Source organism: Branchiostoma belcheri, unplaced genomic scaffold (assembly GCF_001625305.1).
Source record: "Branchiostoma belcheri isolate BF01 breed outbred unplaced genomic scaffold, Haploidv18h27 scaffold44, whole genome shotgun sequence".
Taxonomy (NCBI): Eukaryota; Metazoa; Chordata; class Leptocardii; order Amphioxiformes; family Branchiostomatidae; genus Branchiostoma; species Branchiostoma belcheri.
In genome coordinates, this window is record NW_017804065.1 from 49,002 (window position 1) to 64,186 (window position 15,185).

General features: G+C 42.2%; 4 protein-coding genes across 4 annotated transcripts in view; 2 read left to right on the plus strand and 2 right to left on the minus strand.

The window, feature by feature from the left end:
• LOC109478568 (short-chain collagen C4-like) overlaps positions 1-1,253 on the minus strand; it is a 3,028-nt gene extending 1,775 nt beyond the window's left edge. Inside the window, exons 1-2 of the mRNA XM_019780214.1 lie at positions 935-1,253; positions 284-443 (exon numbers count right to left, since the gene is read on the minus strand). Coding sequence (XP_019635773.1) covers positions 284-443; positions 935-1,108 — 334 coding nt within the window. The 5' untranslated portion in view covers positions 1,109-1,253. The remainder of the gene's footprint in view (positions 1-283; positions 444-934) is intronic.
• Positions 1,254-2,426: 1,173 nt separating this feature from the next.
• Positions 2,427-7,030, plus strand: LOC109478567 (short-chain collagen C4-like). The gene is made up of 5 exons (XM_019780213.1): positions 2,427-2,771; positions 5,124-5,298; positions 5,447-5,550; positions 5,768-5,945; positions 6,192-7,030. Exons 1-5 carry the CDS (start codon positions 2,598-2,600, stop codon positions 6,410-6,412), a joined length of 852 nt encoding a protein of 283 aa, XP_019635772.1. The 5' UTR covers positions 2,427-2,597; the 3' UTR covers positions 6,413-7,030.
• On the minus strand, positions 2,782-5,110 carry LOC109478566 (melanocortin receptor 5-like). Its single transcript, XM_019780212.1, has one exon. The coding sequence runs from the start codon at positions 4,383-4,385 to the stop codon at positions 3,219-3,221; it is 1,167 nt and encodes a 388-aa protein (XP_019635771.1). The 5' UTR covers positions 4,386-5,110; the 3' UTR covers positions 2,782-3,218.
• A 2,473-nt stretch (positions 7,031-9,503) lies between the features above and the next one.
• LOC109478476 lies at positions 9,504-12,241 on the plus strand. The gene is made up of 5 exons (XM_019780013.1): positions 9,504-9,650; positions 10,901-10,981; positions 11,244-11,405; positions 11,799-11,915; positions 12,095-12,241. The coding sequence occupies exons 1-5, from the start codon at positions 9,504-9,506 to the stop codon at positions 12,209-12,211; spliced, it is 624 nt and encodes a 207-aa protein (XP_019635572.1). The 3' UTR covers positions 12,212-12,241.
• The last annotated feature ends 2,944 nt before the right edge of the window (positions 12,242-15,185 follow it).

Here is a 15,185-nt window from a genome sequence, read left to right on the forward strand (position 1 = left end):
CTCTCTCTACTCTCTCTCTCTCTCTCTCTCTCTCTCTCTCTCTCTCTCTCTCTCTCTCTCTCTCTCTCTCTCTCTCTCTCTCTCTCTCTCTCTCTCTCTCTCTCTCTCTCTCTCTCTCTCTCTCTCTCTCTCTCTCTCTCTCTCTCTCTCTCTCTCTCTCTCTCTCTCTCTCTCTCTATCTTACACACACATTGGGTAGACGGACCGTATCTACACCAAAGATCTGTGTGGAAGTCAAAGGCAATACTTCAGTCTAGTATATAAAAGGTCAAAAGGTTGATACCGGCATAGACCGTCTCCAGCTGTTCTGCGCATGCCTCCCTGCCCCAGTGTGTGAACACGGCTCCGCCCTGCAGACCACCGTCAAACGGAGGACTAAACTCTTCTATGACGTCAGTTGCGCCACGGCGCTCACGACGCGCATGCGCCGCTTCACCTGCGAGCTAGATTTATCAGAAAGAAGAAATATCTAGATAAAACTTTACATGCAAACTCATGCTGGATGGATAATTGCACTGGAACACACAGATACGATAACATAAAAAAGCCTATAGATCTGTCTGAAGTTTCTACGTGATTATACTGGGGGATTTGTCTTCGGAGGCAGTGGCTGATGAGATGTCACTGTGACACACATTATTTCCAAACTACGTCTTTCAATCAATGAAACACTTAGATATCAGACACGTACTGTTCAAATTATACTGACTCCTTTATTTACCAGTCAATGTAGCAAATGAACTGTTAATTTTCATGTTATAGATTTGTGCTGAAACATGACCCACTTTTGATAACGTTCACACAGCTATATAGTGTACCACAAAAAGTTTTTCTGTCCTACTTTTAAATTCGTATTTGAAAGCAAGCTGTTTCACTTATTCCTTAGAAGTTTCTATAGTTCATTTTTCCACCCGTCTTTTCATGATCAACATACCTTGTTTTCCCGTATGAGTTCCTCTATCTCCTGAAGTTTCGGCTGAAGCGAGTTGACTCTCAGTTGGCACACTATGACCGTGGACGCCACCATTAACAGAACCAGCACAGACGTTGAACTCATAACTCTTCTGATCAAACCACCGTGTCCAGTAGAACATTTCATATGCTCCATTATTCAACTCTCGGCTCTTCACCAGGTCCAGAAATCCCTACCTCTAAAATCCAGCAGTGCTGCTACAGGGAAGTGAGTGTGTTTACCACGTGATTTCTAAGATAGCCTACGCGGTTTTCAGCTGCCAGACTGAGTAAACTGTTTTGTCAGGTCAGAGGGTCGTGGTGATAGAAAGGAAGTGCTTGCGTGCGGCAACACAAGGAAGGAAGATGAACAGGGCAGGCGTCTTATGCCACAGCAAGTCAAATTGAAGGATGACGTCCACGTATGCGCGCATTGATTTACATAAGATGAATTTGAAGAAAAAAGAAATGTCGTGCCCCTCTGGCGATGCCTTAAGTGTAGCTGTAGAAGTGGCACCGGTGCGGTAGCCTTGGGTGAAGCTGTAGTGATTCCAGACTGCCGCACTTATGTCACATTGTGTACTTATTAAATGCAGAACTAAACGTTTTGTTGGCTGTGATGTTTTGTGGTTTTAATTGCTACAGTGTTTACGGTCTTTGTTTCGGAAAAGCTGGGCATATTGTTTTGGAATCTTTTTTGTGCTTTCTTAAATTTGGCCGGTCTGCATTGAGTGTTATCCATAAAATTAATTTGCTGTGGCCTTACGAAAAAGCACAGATTCTGAAATGTCATTGACCTTGGAAAGACTCAAGTCCTAATTGAGCATGTGCTTCAATTAAAAGTATAGAAATCTTACGGAATTGTGCTTCTTTTTCTCCTCCTCCTTTTTATCTTTCAACCCTTATGCAAAAACTTAATGTTTTGCGTTATTCAGCAAGAAAGTCCTCCACTATACAGCTAGGAAACATTCTTGGCTTGGCCAGTTGCCATAATGCCAGAGGTACTTTCCCCAGTTTTTACCCAGACCAGGCCGATGAAAAACATGTCCAGCCTGGTTGTGCTGATAACGACTGTCGCTATCACGTAGTCCACGTGCTGAGGAAGTCAGACAAGCCTCCGGCACAAACATGTCAGATCGAACATGTCCGTACGGTCTTCTTGATTCTTAACATCTGGAAACGTATGAGTACGAGAAACCAGCGAATTCCCTGTTGAAGTATTACTCATAAATTCAGGACAGCTTATATAATTACAGGCAGCCGTCGCCTAAATGTAACGTTATGTGGACGAGGAAGGATTTGAGTTCCTCATCCTCTGTAGACTACACCCACACACACGCAATCTCTTGAACTGGTTATGACAATGGCAGGATGCGGGTTTTTTTCTTAACTCAAGCTGGTGCAATGTTTCTGATCAAGTTACGGAAACACATCGTGACTCGGCCTTCTCAGAAATTGCCCTGTTCAACAAAATTACATTTCCTTCAGGCTGTTCCTCAGTCGCAAAATACGTTTTCGACAGGTTTATGGCCGAGTAAGGAGTACGTCTCTCTTTAACCTAGCTCATCGCACCAGCGCAGCAGTGATATTCAAAACGTGTGAGTCCATTTCTTTCCTAAGGCGGAGACCAAGTCACGAAGCTGAGCATGTTGCCGTACAGTTGCACTGAGAAACCCGGGCGGACAGCTCCAAGAGGCGGTAAGGCGTTGGCCGTCCTCACGGCGCTGCTTTGCGCGGCTTCTATCGGCGTGATCGACCACAAAATGCGGGGATACGAGGCCGGAATACAGGGCTTGAAGGCACAACTGGATGCCAGTAGCGTGAGTTTGTCTTAAGTTTTTGCTGCCTTCGCCAAGTTGAAGATTAACTCGGTGACATTTGTTTGTAACTGCGTTTGAGCAGCGTAACTCTAGAAGTTGTGCTTTATTGATTGTCAATTGATATTTGGTAACCGGTTGGCGACTTAGTCAGGCTGAGGTGTATATAGTTGCGAGACTGCTCATTACATCAACGAGTGGAAACCGTCATTAAATTATGAGGTTTCTGCCCACCTACACTCCCAGCACTAGGTGTTCTTGTGGTAAAGAAAAAGTAGGGGTCCTTTCCGATGTGAGTGGTTCAATCCTTTCAGTCTGGTATCCGAACGGACGTATTGAAAGGAAATTGTTGTCTGTTTAATACGTCAAGCCTTCCACAAATGTGGTAAATCTAAACATATATCTAAATCATTCAAATAGATCAAGGATAAAGAAAACGCATTTCCATGTTTAGTTCTCCGGTTCGTTGCTGCTGTTGCTCGTGAACAGCCGTACGACTCCGCGACGGACCTCCTTCAGACGGAACCCGTAGATCACAGGATTGATAGAAGAGTTCAGGATGACGAAGATCATCGATCTATGCAGCGAACGCACATCCTTGGTAAGGAGAGCCATCCTGGAGAAAAATGGCAGCCACCCTACTAGAAACACGGCGGTGAGGATGACGATGGTGACCGCGGATTTCCTGCTTGTAGTCGGCTGGGCGCCCACAGCGGCTTCTTGGGCAGCGATGGCGTTCACGTGCTTCCAGAGGCACCACAGTATCCCCATGTTGGAGAGGAAAATCGCCGCCATCGGGATGAAAACGAACACTAGGATAACAACCACGTAACCGTAGGACAACCCTCCACCTAACGGCAGGCATGTGTGATCAGATTGCCCTGCACATTCCCAGTCGAAGTAGGGTAGAATCGCCAGAAGAACAGACCACACCCAGACGATCATGATCACGACCTTGCACCTGTCGTTGGTGACGTTGTTGACGTAGGTCATCCCGTAGACGATGAACCAGAAACGCTCAGCGGTCAGGGCCATCAGGCTGTAGGCAGAGGACAGTCCGGAGAGAATGATCGCCGTGAACCGGAGACGTGAGACGATGGGAAAAGACACGGCCCCTGTTACGCTGGAATACAGAACCGTACTACCCGACAAGACGAAGACCACGCCCGCCAGGACGTCGCTGGCTGCCAGATTGGCCATGAGGATGTAGGCAGGGGTGTGGAGCTGTTCTTGCTTGACGATGGCGGCGAGTGGAAGACCGTTTACCACGGCTGACCAGACGCCAAGGCATATAGTAACGCACAACACAAACACAGTTCCAACGGATCCGGACACGTACCGCTTGACGCTGACATTTGACAACTCGTTCCCCACACATCGGTAGGCGTTAGACGTGGCGTTTACTCCCAGTTCAGATGCGTTGGACACAGCAAAGTTGTCACAGACGATCTCGGACGATCCGTTAGGCCATGTTGAATTGCGAAAACCTATATCACTAGTACTGCTATTCGTAAGTGTAACGTTGTAAACATTTCCAGTGGCCGCTCCTATACCAACATACATGTATGGAATCACGATAGTGAAAATTATCATCGTTTTACCGACGTGATACATCATTTTTTACGGGTTTAAAAGATCACCTCACGCGTATGTATTCTTCCAGAGTTGTAAACAGTGAGAAGTGCACCCGTGGAGGAATGATACCACAGTGTACCGGTACGAGATGTTGAGATATTGTCGCCCCCACACAACCTTGTTCTTAATAATATGCACAGCTATGCCTAATCTGAGAACGGCCTACTGGCGTCAGTAACATCCATGTGGAAATGTCAGGTATTACTGTCACCATGGAGGTAATATCCCAGTATCATGTTATGCTATCACCTTGACCATTGCACACAACAACAGCTTAACTTACCTAGACGCTGTGACGTATTCAAAATGGTGATTCCATATAAGAGAGGGCAATGGGAGACAGTTGAGAGGCTAAATTATTACTAGGGTCTATCAGTTTTCTCTTCATTTGTCCTTCATATTATTTGTTTGCTTGCTAACTTGCTTGCTTGTTTTTTTTTCTTTTTGAGTCTTTAAATTTGTGAAACATTCTAGCTTCTACCAGGCTTCAAGATGCGGCAGGAATTCCAAAGAATAGACATTGACCAAATAGAGCGTTAACATGCCGGTCCACTAGAAAAGGACCGTTTTCCGCACCGGAAATAGGCAAGGGTCAGACAAAATAAAACAAAGATGCAGGATACATGACTCAAGTCCTAACTCATCCAATTTCCTTGAGCAGTGAGATCACAGTGAGATTCCTAGATCACATGCTAACTTGTCAAATATATACACGTTAAGAATGCAGCGATGCGGTCACGCCGCGCAGCGGACGATGATGGAATGACACCCTTCCGAGACGAGCCTGTGAGCCGGAGTGTTCAGCACGACTTTCCCGGGCAAGGAGGAGCTCTCTTTACCCGGTGGGGACGGGAGGTGTGCGGGAAGAGTAAGGACATAGACACAGTCTACACAGGTACGTTATGTGCGTGTGCGTGTGCGCTCATGAAGTGTAATTCTTATGCACACAAGTACTTCAACGTAACCATTAAAACTTGCCTTTCTTCAATGCTTTTTACATGATAAGTCTCAGATGTGTATTCTTTCTACCGTGTTAACAAAAGGCGTGGCAGGAGGGTCCCACTACACCAAACATGGCGGCGGCTCCAACTACCTGTGTCTCCCAACTCGCAATGTATCATGGGATCACTTCAAAGATGGCCCACAGGTTCGTAACATGTAACAATACATGTGTATCGATCATCTTCTGTACCATGATTTCTCTCAAAGGATTCAAATAGCAAATTCAAGTATATATTGACATATGATATCCCATGCATTATACATTCAGGACAATTGTGAAAATGCCTACACGGTAGCAATTCCACTAATGATTGAGATGCGGTCTTTTCATCTCCATGCATATTTATAATCCACTTCTGCAGACGAAGAACTTCCTGTACGGCTCAGAGTTCCAAATCCACGGGCAGGACGACTTCTTCTCCACGGTCAATGCTGAGGGGATCGCTACGGTGGCGGACTACGACGTGCCGTGCGCCGTCTGTCGGGCTCAGGTCCGGTCCAGTACCGTCATGATCCCCGCACGGACGGCATGTCCTAACGGTGAGGAATGTTTTTCTGTGTTTTGATTAGCATACTCGCCATCAGGTCAGTAAAAGTAATTTGTATTACACAATACGCTGGCAAATATAGTTTTCATAGAACGTCAGAGAGAGGGGAAGAAAGACCTTCTTTAGGGCACTGCAGTTTCTTCAGTTCTAGCCAGAGGACGCTTACCTGTGACCGTGTGAAGCCTGCCATCTCTGACCGCCTTGCCGTATTTTATTCTTGTGTGATTCTCCATAACAGACTGGCACAAGGAGTACCAGGGTTATCTGATGAGTGCCCACGAGACGCACCAAGGACGCACAGAGTTCGTCTGCGTAGACAAGAACCCGGATGTGGCGATCGGCACCTACGAGAGCAAAGATGGCGCCCTGTTCTATCTGGTGGAAGCCGCGTGTGGCTCTCTGCCGTGTGGTCCTTACATCGCTGGGCGGGAAATCACCTGTGTAGTCTGTACAAAGTAACGCAACTCAGAATGTGGTACATTGGTTGTACTTCATAAGGATTTCTATACCAACGATTCTACTGAATGAATGAAGACCTTTTCTGTACCCAAGTACCCATAGGTTCATAGATACATGTATTGTGCGTGTACATGTATACATTGTCACGTTAGCATGAGTAATATAGTCTTGAATTCAGCTTCTTCTCACTTGTTTCACCACTGTTTAATGACGATTTCTACAAGAAGTAATATGCTTGACTATACGTCGTCGTTTACGGTTTCATTTCCAGTTGAAATTGCATCACGACAGACGATAAGTGGACAACTGGAACTTCCAGGAACTCTTCCGGAAGTAGTTGAAGTGACATATTTTTAGAACAATACGTCCCTAAAAGTAAAAAAAGAGACGAGAACATACATATTTACGTAGAATTATAGCTTGTCCGCGAGGAAGTTTCGTTTCGCGTCTACAGAATTTTTGTATCTATTTGTGTCATGTCCTGACTCGACGTCCTCATACATTTGTATCTAGGCCAGTATATTTTATCGCTCTAGGCCGAGATTGTATTATCGCAGACACAAACTTGGAATGTGTCCAATATTTACTGCACATCCTGATTAACACATCATGACTTCAGTATACATGTGCTACTGTTTACTATAAATCGGTTAGTATAGATATTAGACACACTCTATAGTACTGTTTATCAACTTCCCATACATTTTATCCGTTACAATTGTTGCACAAAAAGTCGATTCTGTGAGATAGATAGTTTAGGACTCCTTTATCATATCTACAAATGCTCTGAAATAAAGCTGTGACCTAGTGCTTAAGTTCATCCATCCAAAGCAAAATAAAAACCACAAAATTATAATTGATAATTGATAATGATGTAATTTGTACAGAATTGACACGTGCTCTACAAATGTGATAATGTATGAAGACATAGTCAATATAACTTTTGAATTCGGCGATAGTTTCCGCCCCACGGGGATTTCTATCGGAATTGCGATAGTTTGCACCCCATTTCCGTCCCGACCTCTGATAGTGTAACTGAAGGTATGCCACGTGCACTGATAGTGATGAGGCAATTTTGAAAGAATAGACACGTACGCGTACTTCCGCAAATGTCATAAAAATAGAAAATATGCTAAAGCATTTGTCACTGTTTTCGAGCACGTTGGAGATTGTAATGGAATGGCTATGAACAGAAACTAAGACAGTGCGACTCTCCACTACAATTATATACTGACGACAAAGTTATAAATGTTGTGCCATTGGTGCATTTTCCAAGGGCACAACACTAGGGTCAGGAAGTCAAACCCAGACCCATAAGATTCTAAGTCCACAAACATTGCCACAAGACCACTTTGCCACCGGAGCAATTTCTAAGAGTGATACTAGCTTTAAAATCAGAATCCCAGTTCCTACCAGCAAGTCCTACCTGTACTGACCGCCCTCTCGTCCTTGACCCCTCAGGGCTTTCCTGAATAAATCACGCTTCTAGCAGCTCTTCCACTGGTCAAGCGAGAGATTGTGTAATACAGCTGCAGGTGAAATACGGCGTTGCTTCTTCCAAGTACATCAAGTCACCTTCCCTTACTTTTAGCGATAAGTTTGTTGGGACTTTTATATCCTTAGGACGGGTTCAGTTTCCGGTTAATACGTTCGACTGGTACGTCCCCTGCTTTGTTGTTGTATGAAAGAAGTTTAATGAATTGAAAAATCTAACACAATTAGACTTTTATCCCGAGGCACGTTCACACGGGAATAACAGAGAATTTGGTACCCCATTATAAGGCCTGACATAGAAACCGGCGTTAGCCACGCACAAATAAACCACAAAAGTCAAAGTCTTAAAATTACGGTTATAGACAAATGGTGCGAGCTATTGACATGTGCATATTCTAATTTCATTCCCTGGCTATCCAGCCTCGGTTCACCGTTTTGTACACATTAACGTTCGGTAATCATAATGAACTGATGATATATTCCGACTGGCACACATTAAAGAGCTGCCAACATCATAAGCTGATCTAGATTGTTCATGTTAGTAATAAAGTCTAATTTGAATCCAATGGCAATCCACAATCATGTATATTCCATAGATATGTTACAATGGCAAGTATATTCTAAAAATCTACTCTGTGCTACTTTTTGTTTTCAAATACTTAGGAAGAGATTTTAGCTTCTTTTACTCGAGTTTCTATATTGGATATGCGTGAAATATTGCGTCGTGGCCTAGTTATAGCCTGTGCATTACACAAGCTCTCTCAGCCGGACGTCAATGACCCCCACCACATGGGGGCGGCAACCTTAGGATGGCGGCCGCCAGGAGCGCGATTTAGTCTAGCCTCCATAGCATGCCAAAAAATGTTGTTTTTTTTGGGGGGGGGGGTCTTCAAGGTCTTTGGGAGCTTTCATGTGCTATTTTCCGATTGCATATTCACAACATAGCCTGATTGAAATACCCCTTATCAGCCAAAGACCATCAAACTCCCACTTCTACGGAGGCTAGATTTAGTCAGGCTATGACCCTAGTGGCTTACCAGGTGTATGTTCCCGGGAAAGTAATTATACCTTCCGCCGAAACCCATACGGCCAGGGCGCGTGAAGCTCACGACTCGGAAATAAAACATTCCTTCATTATTCATTGTATTAAAACCCTTCCTAGAATATCAATGGTCAAAAATGTCTCCGGATTTTCGGTATAAATGGCCAGGAAAAGTCTCCGATCCTCAGACGCAGGGAAGACGGTCAGCGAGGTTGTTCCAGATTTCTACCTTGAGAAGACGACATTTTTTATCCAATATCCAGGTTAGTTCATACTCAGCAACCATATAGAGTTTTAAAAAACTGTCAGTTCAACGTTCAGTGCACAAGACCTTCAAAAGATTTCTTTGACACGAAAAGCAATATCTGTTGTTCCCTCTATGTGAAATATGTGTTCTTCGGGTCATTTTTACTGGTATAGTTACAAATGCTGTAATATCTATTTTTGGATGGTATTCTTTCAAGTTTACTTGCAAATCACGGATTTTTAAAGAAAGTTTTGAAAACTGGCTAGACATGAAAAAAATTTTTTTTTTCCAAAACACAGTTCTACAATATGTCGCCGTCCCGTCTCCTGTCCGTGACCCTCCTTTGTACCGTCCTGTGCGGCCTGACCCTCGGCAACGTGCGACGCCCAGCCGTGGTGGCGTGTCGCTTCTCTCGGTACATCCGCAATGTCCTGTCAACTAACAGCGTTTTACAGGTGAGTGTGTCGTCAATTTTATACTCGTACCTATATACATATCATGGATAATGGCAAGGCCATGCCCTTCACGCACCTACAATACCTTTTTGTAGTATAGCCTGAGTTTATTACCTTCGTCACAAGGTTACATGTATGTGTTTAGGTACACCATATGTAGGGGTTGCTGATGTTGTAATCGGTTATAACTTGGACATGCTATGGTCTTGATTTTTGAGTGGGACACAGATGCTTGGGAAGCAAGTATCTGGTGTGGTTTTAAATAGCAGCTTTTTTTAAGCTGCTATATTTTTTTGAGCTGCGGTCATTTTTATGACGGAATGTGACTAGAAGGGATAACTTTTGATGTTGTGGATGTTATTTTACAGTTTATTGTAGGTAGCTCGTAGTGTGGAAAAAAGAAGGTTCAGTTCGAATTTGGGCATTCTAGTGGCTTTCTAAGGTATTGCAGCATTGCAGCGGCACTTATAGGTTTGAAATTTAGCTTCTAATGTAGACCAAGTGCTTATAAGTTTGGGGAATACTAGAGGTTCCCGGGGATGGGGGGGGGGGCAACAGATGTTTATAAGGTCGTTGACGTCTGTCTCAGGACTTATTACCTCCATGAAAAATGGAGGTATTGTTTTTGGCGTGTCCGTCTGTGTGTCTGTCTGTGTGTGTTTCCGCAACATTGTGGTCAACATAACTTCAGAACGCCTTTATGGATTGTGATGATATTTGGTATGTTGGTAAGTCTTGAAAAGCCAAAGGTCAAGTTCAAATATGGGCCTCCTGGCGGATGACCTTGGTACTGCAGCAGAATTTCCGGGTTTTGTATCTTTTGTCCTGAACATGATATGGTCTTGTTTTATGGTGACAGATAGCTTATTATGTCACGAATAAGTGGTGTAAGTTTGGTCCCCCTAGCAGCTTGACGTCCCGTCCTAAGGGCTGCGACTATTTCCGGTAGCGTGCAAGTCAATGAAACCACCAACATGAAAACTCCACAGCACTCAGTAGTGACGACAATGACAAGAATCGTGACTAAGTCAGAAAATCCGTGTAACAAACTCGTGTAACATGTGTTTCTGTACCACGACTTATGAGTCACACATCCTTTGGTTCACGTACCAGCAAAATAAAAGTCAAACTATATACAGCAGCACATTTCTGACAACCCAAACTCAAACATGACGAAAGTATAAAATCTTCGACCTCTTGTTCATAAATCTTGTCAGTTTTAACCCCAAATCATTTCTTATACTTTATAGCAAACTACCCACTGTGGCGAGGAAAAACTGTCTCCGAGCTTCACAGGAGATTCCAACATCCTCCTGGACAAACCACACAGGGTAAGTAGTTTATGTTATTCACCATCCGCACTGTGACTGCTCGTGCCCGGATCAGTCACAGTCTGTCTTTCACATGTATTGGGGAATCTTAGATATCAACCTCTGGCCGTTTCGAACCCAGATTGCAGTATTACTAACAAATTTAAAGGGCCTTTGGTTAAATGGATTTGATTGCACGTACTAGCTGGCATGTTAACGTTGATATTTATTTCTCAATAGAGTAAAACAATCAGTGTTTTAGATTTTGTGACTTTCTTCCCAGGTCACTCCCATCCAGCGGGCCCGACTCCTTGCCCCGGTGCTGGGCCGGTTCAGGGACACCCTTCTCCGAGTGGCCAACCGACAAAGTCCCGGGGAACTCAGGGAATGTCTGGAGAGTTACCAAGCAGAACAGAGCAGGCTGGCCAGCTCGCTGTCTTCTTTTGTACGATATCTCTCTATTCTTCCATCTTTGGAATCAAATTGCGTTTTTTTATGTCCTCCAAGTAAAGTAATGCGTTGATAAATCGATCAATTGATTAATTGATTGATCAGTTGTATGATTGCTTGCTTCCTTGCTTGATTGATTGATCGATCGATCGATCTATTGATTGATGAATCAACAGGCGTTAATGTAAAAGGGACAATTTCATACACTTCCTGAAGTCCTATAGAACCACATAACAAAATAAAATACTGCTTTCCTAATACGACTTACGTATATATTGTACAAGACAACGACAGCTTTGCCGGTGTTTTTGTGGGTATTTTTGCTATCTCTCCTTGGGTAGTAAAGAACACGTGTGTTGAACTTTATGTTCTTGTTTTTTACCTACAGGTGACAGAGATCAAGGAAAGCATCAGAGCGCATGCACCTCTCTACCTGACCCTTGGGGCGGTTGAAGACAGGGTGACCCAAGCTCTGGCTCACTATGCGGAACGTGGAATATCTCCGGTCAGTACGTACTCTATATTTGGAAAGAAATACAGTTTCACTCCATCAATAGTTGGTGCGCGTGTTGTCTGTGGATAGTCTGTTGTTCATAAAGTCATGGAGCTTATGGTTTCAGTCAAAGTATCGTTTTCTTCATCCTTCCAACACTTTACTTATACCATTGTTACATTTGTCAATAGTTGGAAACAACAGAGGTGGATCCGGCCTACTGGCGACTCGTACTGATAGACATGGACACCGCCATGTTAGAACTGCGTCGCATCGGCCGTCTGTTGGGCTCGACGTGTGAAGACTGAACACAACACAGCTCTACTGGAAATAGCATTTTTATTACCCCCATAACAATGAATGAATGAATGAATGAAGACCTTTATTGTACATTTTTGCCCCACTGGGCTAAGCACAGGTCACATTATACATATTCGAATACACATTCATATAAATATACATATAACTATTACATGTACATGCATATATAAATCTCTAATGTATTCTAGTCTTTTCAACTTCTTCTCGCTTCTTAGTAATTGTATAAATGTAAGATGATGTATGTGTAGTTAGATTCGGTTTGTCAAGAGTTAACAGGAATATAAATTTTTCTCTACTTGTTAAGAATCCAAAGTGGGGAAATTTACTTTTAAGTAAATTTAAAAAAATGTTTAAAATGTTAAATGTTAAAAAAATGTTTTTTAATGTTGAATGTTAAAAAATGTTAAATGTTAAAAAAATGTTTTTTAATGTTTTAAAAAAAACATGTCCGAAGAGTATGCGTCTATCACTGTCATATAAAGGACAATCTATGGTGAAATGTACTTCGTCCTCTACTCTATCTAGACTACAAAATTGGCAGATTCTTTGCTCTAGGGGAGTGTGGTTATGTCTTCCTGCTTCAATTCGCAACTGATTCGTAGTTTTGTGATGGTGGTCTATGGCGTACATTTGCTAACTTAAGATATTCTTCTTCGTTATAAGAATGTTTTAATAGTCTGTATAATCTGAGTTTATTCTTTGCATTTGCAATTCTGTTATCGTTGTGGATTTCGGATAGAAATGTCTGAAAATAGATATCTTTTAGACGCTGATAAATTGACGAAATAATAGGGGACGTGTTTGAGACAATTGACTGGGGATTTTGCCAGACAAAAGCATAACCACATTCCTCTAGAGCTCTGCGTACACCAGACGCCCAACATTTTGCACCTGATGATTCTAAATCTACTTGACATAGAAGAGCGTCTGCCTGTAGCGTGTCCATAAAAATGGAGGCATTGTTTTCGGCGTCTCTCTCGCTACAAGCACGGCAGCATTTGGGTCCTTTCACTTTTGTATAACTCATAGTGCAAGGTCGTGCTCAATACTCTCGTTTGAATGCTGTGACAACTGTACTTGTGTTAAGTACATTCATGTAGATGCCTAAACCCATCTGTTTTAGTACCTAAAATTTAGGTAACATCCGTTGTACATTTAACTACAACGGTCACTTTATCGTTATATCGTAGACTAGTACATGTAATAATACATGTATATGATAAATATTTTATTAAAACCTTTCCAGTTGCTTGAGTAACAGTTTTCATGTGTATCTCATTAACTGGATGTAAAACCTTTATCGACGTATATAAATGACAGGACAGGGACAGGCTTACCACTTGCAAGGTAGGTTGAGCTGCTTGTTTTTCATTATTACTAACTTCAAATACTATCTTTTACTAATACCTGTCCGTATGTCCTAACCGTATGTGTCGTCTTCTTAGTCTTCGGTATAGCCATCCTTCTGCGCAACATACCAGGTTCTGTATTTGCATCTATTGTATCTGTATAGCCGGTATAACAGTTTCTGTATCTGCATCTGTGTATCCGATATAATCGCCGTTTGGCGTAACACCAGCATACGGCGCAGCAGCAGCTGATTATAAATGAATGAATGAATGAATGACGACCTTTATTGCACATTTTTGCCACACTGGGCTAAGTACAGGTCAAAACAAAACATAATGGAGAAATATATACAAAATAAAACTAACTATCATTGCATAAATTCGACTTCTCGCTTTTCAGTTATGGTAGAAATAAATGAACAGATATGTTTATCGATGGAAGGTTTGTCAAGTCGCATCAGGAATATGAATTTTTCTACAGTGCTCAAGTGTATGAAATAAGGAAATAGGTTTTGTACAAGCCTATACAGATCACTTCTCTCTTTACTATATAATCTACATTCTATAACAAAGTGACATTCGTCCTCTATTCTATTCAGATTACAACATTTACATAACCTTTGTTCCAGAGGGGTGCGGGTATGTCTTCCAGTTTCAATTTGTAGTTTGTGACAGCTTATCCTTAATCTTGTGACTGCATTTCTGATTTTCACATTTTCATTACGTAGGTATTTTTCTTCATTGTATGTAGTTTTAAACAGTCTATACGATCTTAATTTATTTCTGGCAGCTCCACCTTTGTTGTCATTGTGCATTTCTTTTAGAAAAGTTTGGAAATATATGTCTTTTAACCGTTGGCCAATAGAATTGACAATTTGGAACGTATTTGTAGTATGTAAAGTTTGAAAATGCCATTATTATATTACACTGATTGGTCGGTCACACCCAACCTTTGAACATATAAATGTAAGCGTCAGTTAAAGCTATATGCATGTATGTATATATAACCAAAAATACCGTATTTTAAGAATCTCATCCCTGCCACCAATGCTCGTATCTTAGTATCAAACGATTTTCTGTACAGCAATAATGATATGCACTGGTTGATTACCATTGGATTCAGGTTAGACTTTATTACTAAGCAGTTCAATCCATACCAATTCATTATGTTCACCAACCTTTATTGTTTATAAGTAGAACATACCAGTTTATTTACCATTCTTCAATGTGTACAATCAATGGTCTACCTAAACTGGACAGCCAAGGAGTATTAAAATGTGTATAAGTTAAAATGTCGAACAAAGTACAAGCATGATTTTTTACGTCCATAGTACAAGCTAACATGTGTGGAGAATATGTTAAGCTATTTTGATTCATGCAAATCACGATTTTATTTGCACACTAAGTAATCAAAACAGAAAGTCTGAAAATCAGTAGAACACCTGGAAACCTTGACATTGAGATTAACAACAGGGGTTTAAAGCAGGTTAAAGAATTCATATACCTCGGCAGTATCTTCACAGAGGATGGTAAACTGGACAGAGAAATAGAGACCAGAGTCCAAAAAGCAAACAGTGTCAGTTACCAACTAGTGCCGCTCCTGAAGCACCCC

What these genes read in the sequence shown, in the direction of transcription:
- LOC109478476 (XM_019780013.1), top strand. Translation starts at nt 9,504, where the DNA reads ATGTCGCCGTCCCGTCTCCTGTCCGTGACCCTCCTTTGTACCGTCCTG. An exon ending in CCAGCTCGCTGTCTTCTTTT is followed by an intron (nt 11,406 to 11,798) that starts GTACGATATCTC and finishes TTTTACCTACAG; the next exon opens with GTGACAGAGATCAAGGAAAG. An exon ending in CGGAACGTGGAATATCTCCG is followed by an intron (nt 11,916 to 12,094) that starts GTCAGTACGTAC and finishes ATTTGTCAATAG; the next exon opens with TTGGAAACAACAGAGGTGGA.
- LOC109478567 (XM_019780213.1), top strand. Translation starts at nt 2,598, where the DNA reads ATGTTGCCGTACAGTTGCACTGAGAAACCCGGGCGGACAGCTCCAAGA. An exon ending in CATAGACACAGTCTACACAG is followed by an intron (nt 5,299 to 5,446) that starts GTACGTTATGTG and finishes TGTTAACAAAAG; the next exon opens with GCGTGGCAGGAGGGTCCCAC. An exon ending in ACGGACGGCATGTCCTAACG is followed by an intron (nt 5,946 to 6,191) that starts GTGAGGAATGTT and finishes TCTCCATAACAG; the next exon opens with ACTGGCACAAGGAGTACCAG.
- LOC109478566 (XM_019780212.1), bottom strand. Translation starts at nt 4,385, where the DNA reads ATGATGTATCACGTCGGTAAAACGATGATAATTTTCACTATCGTGATT.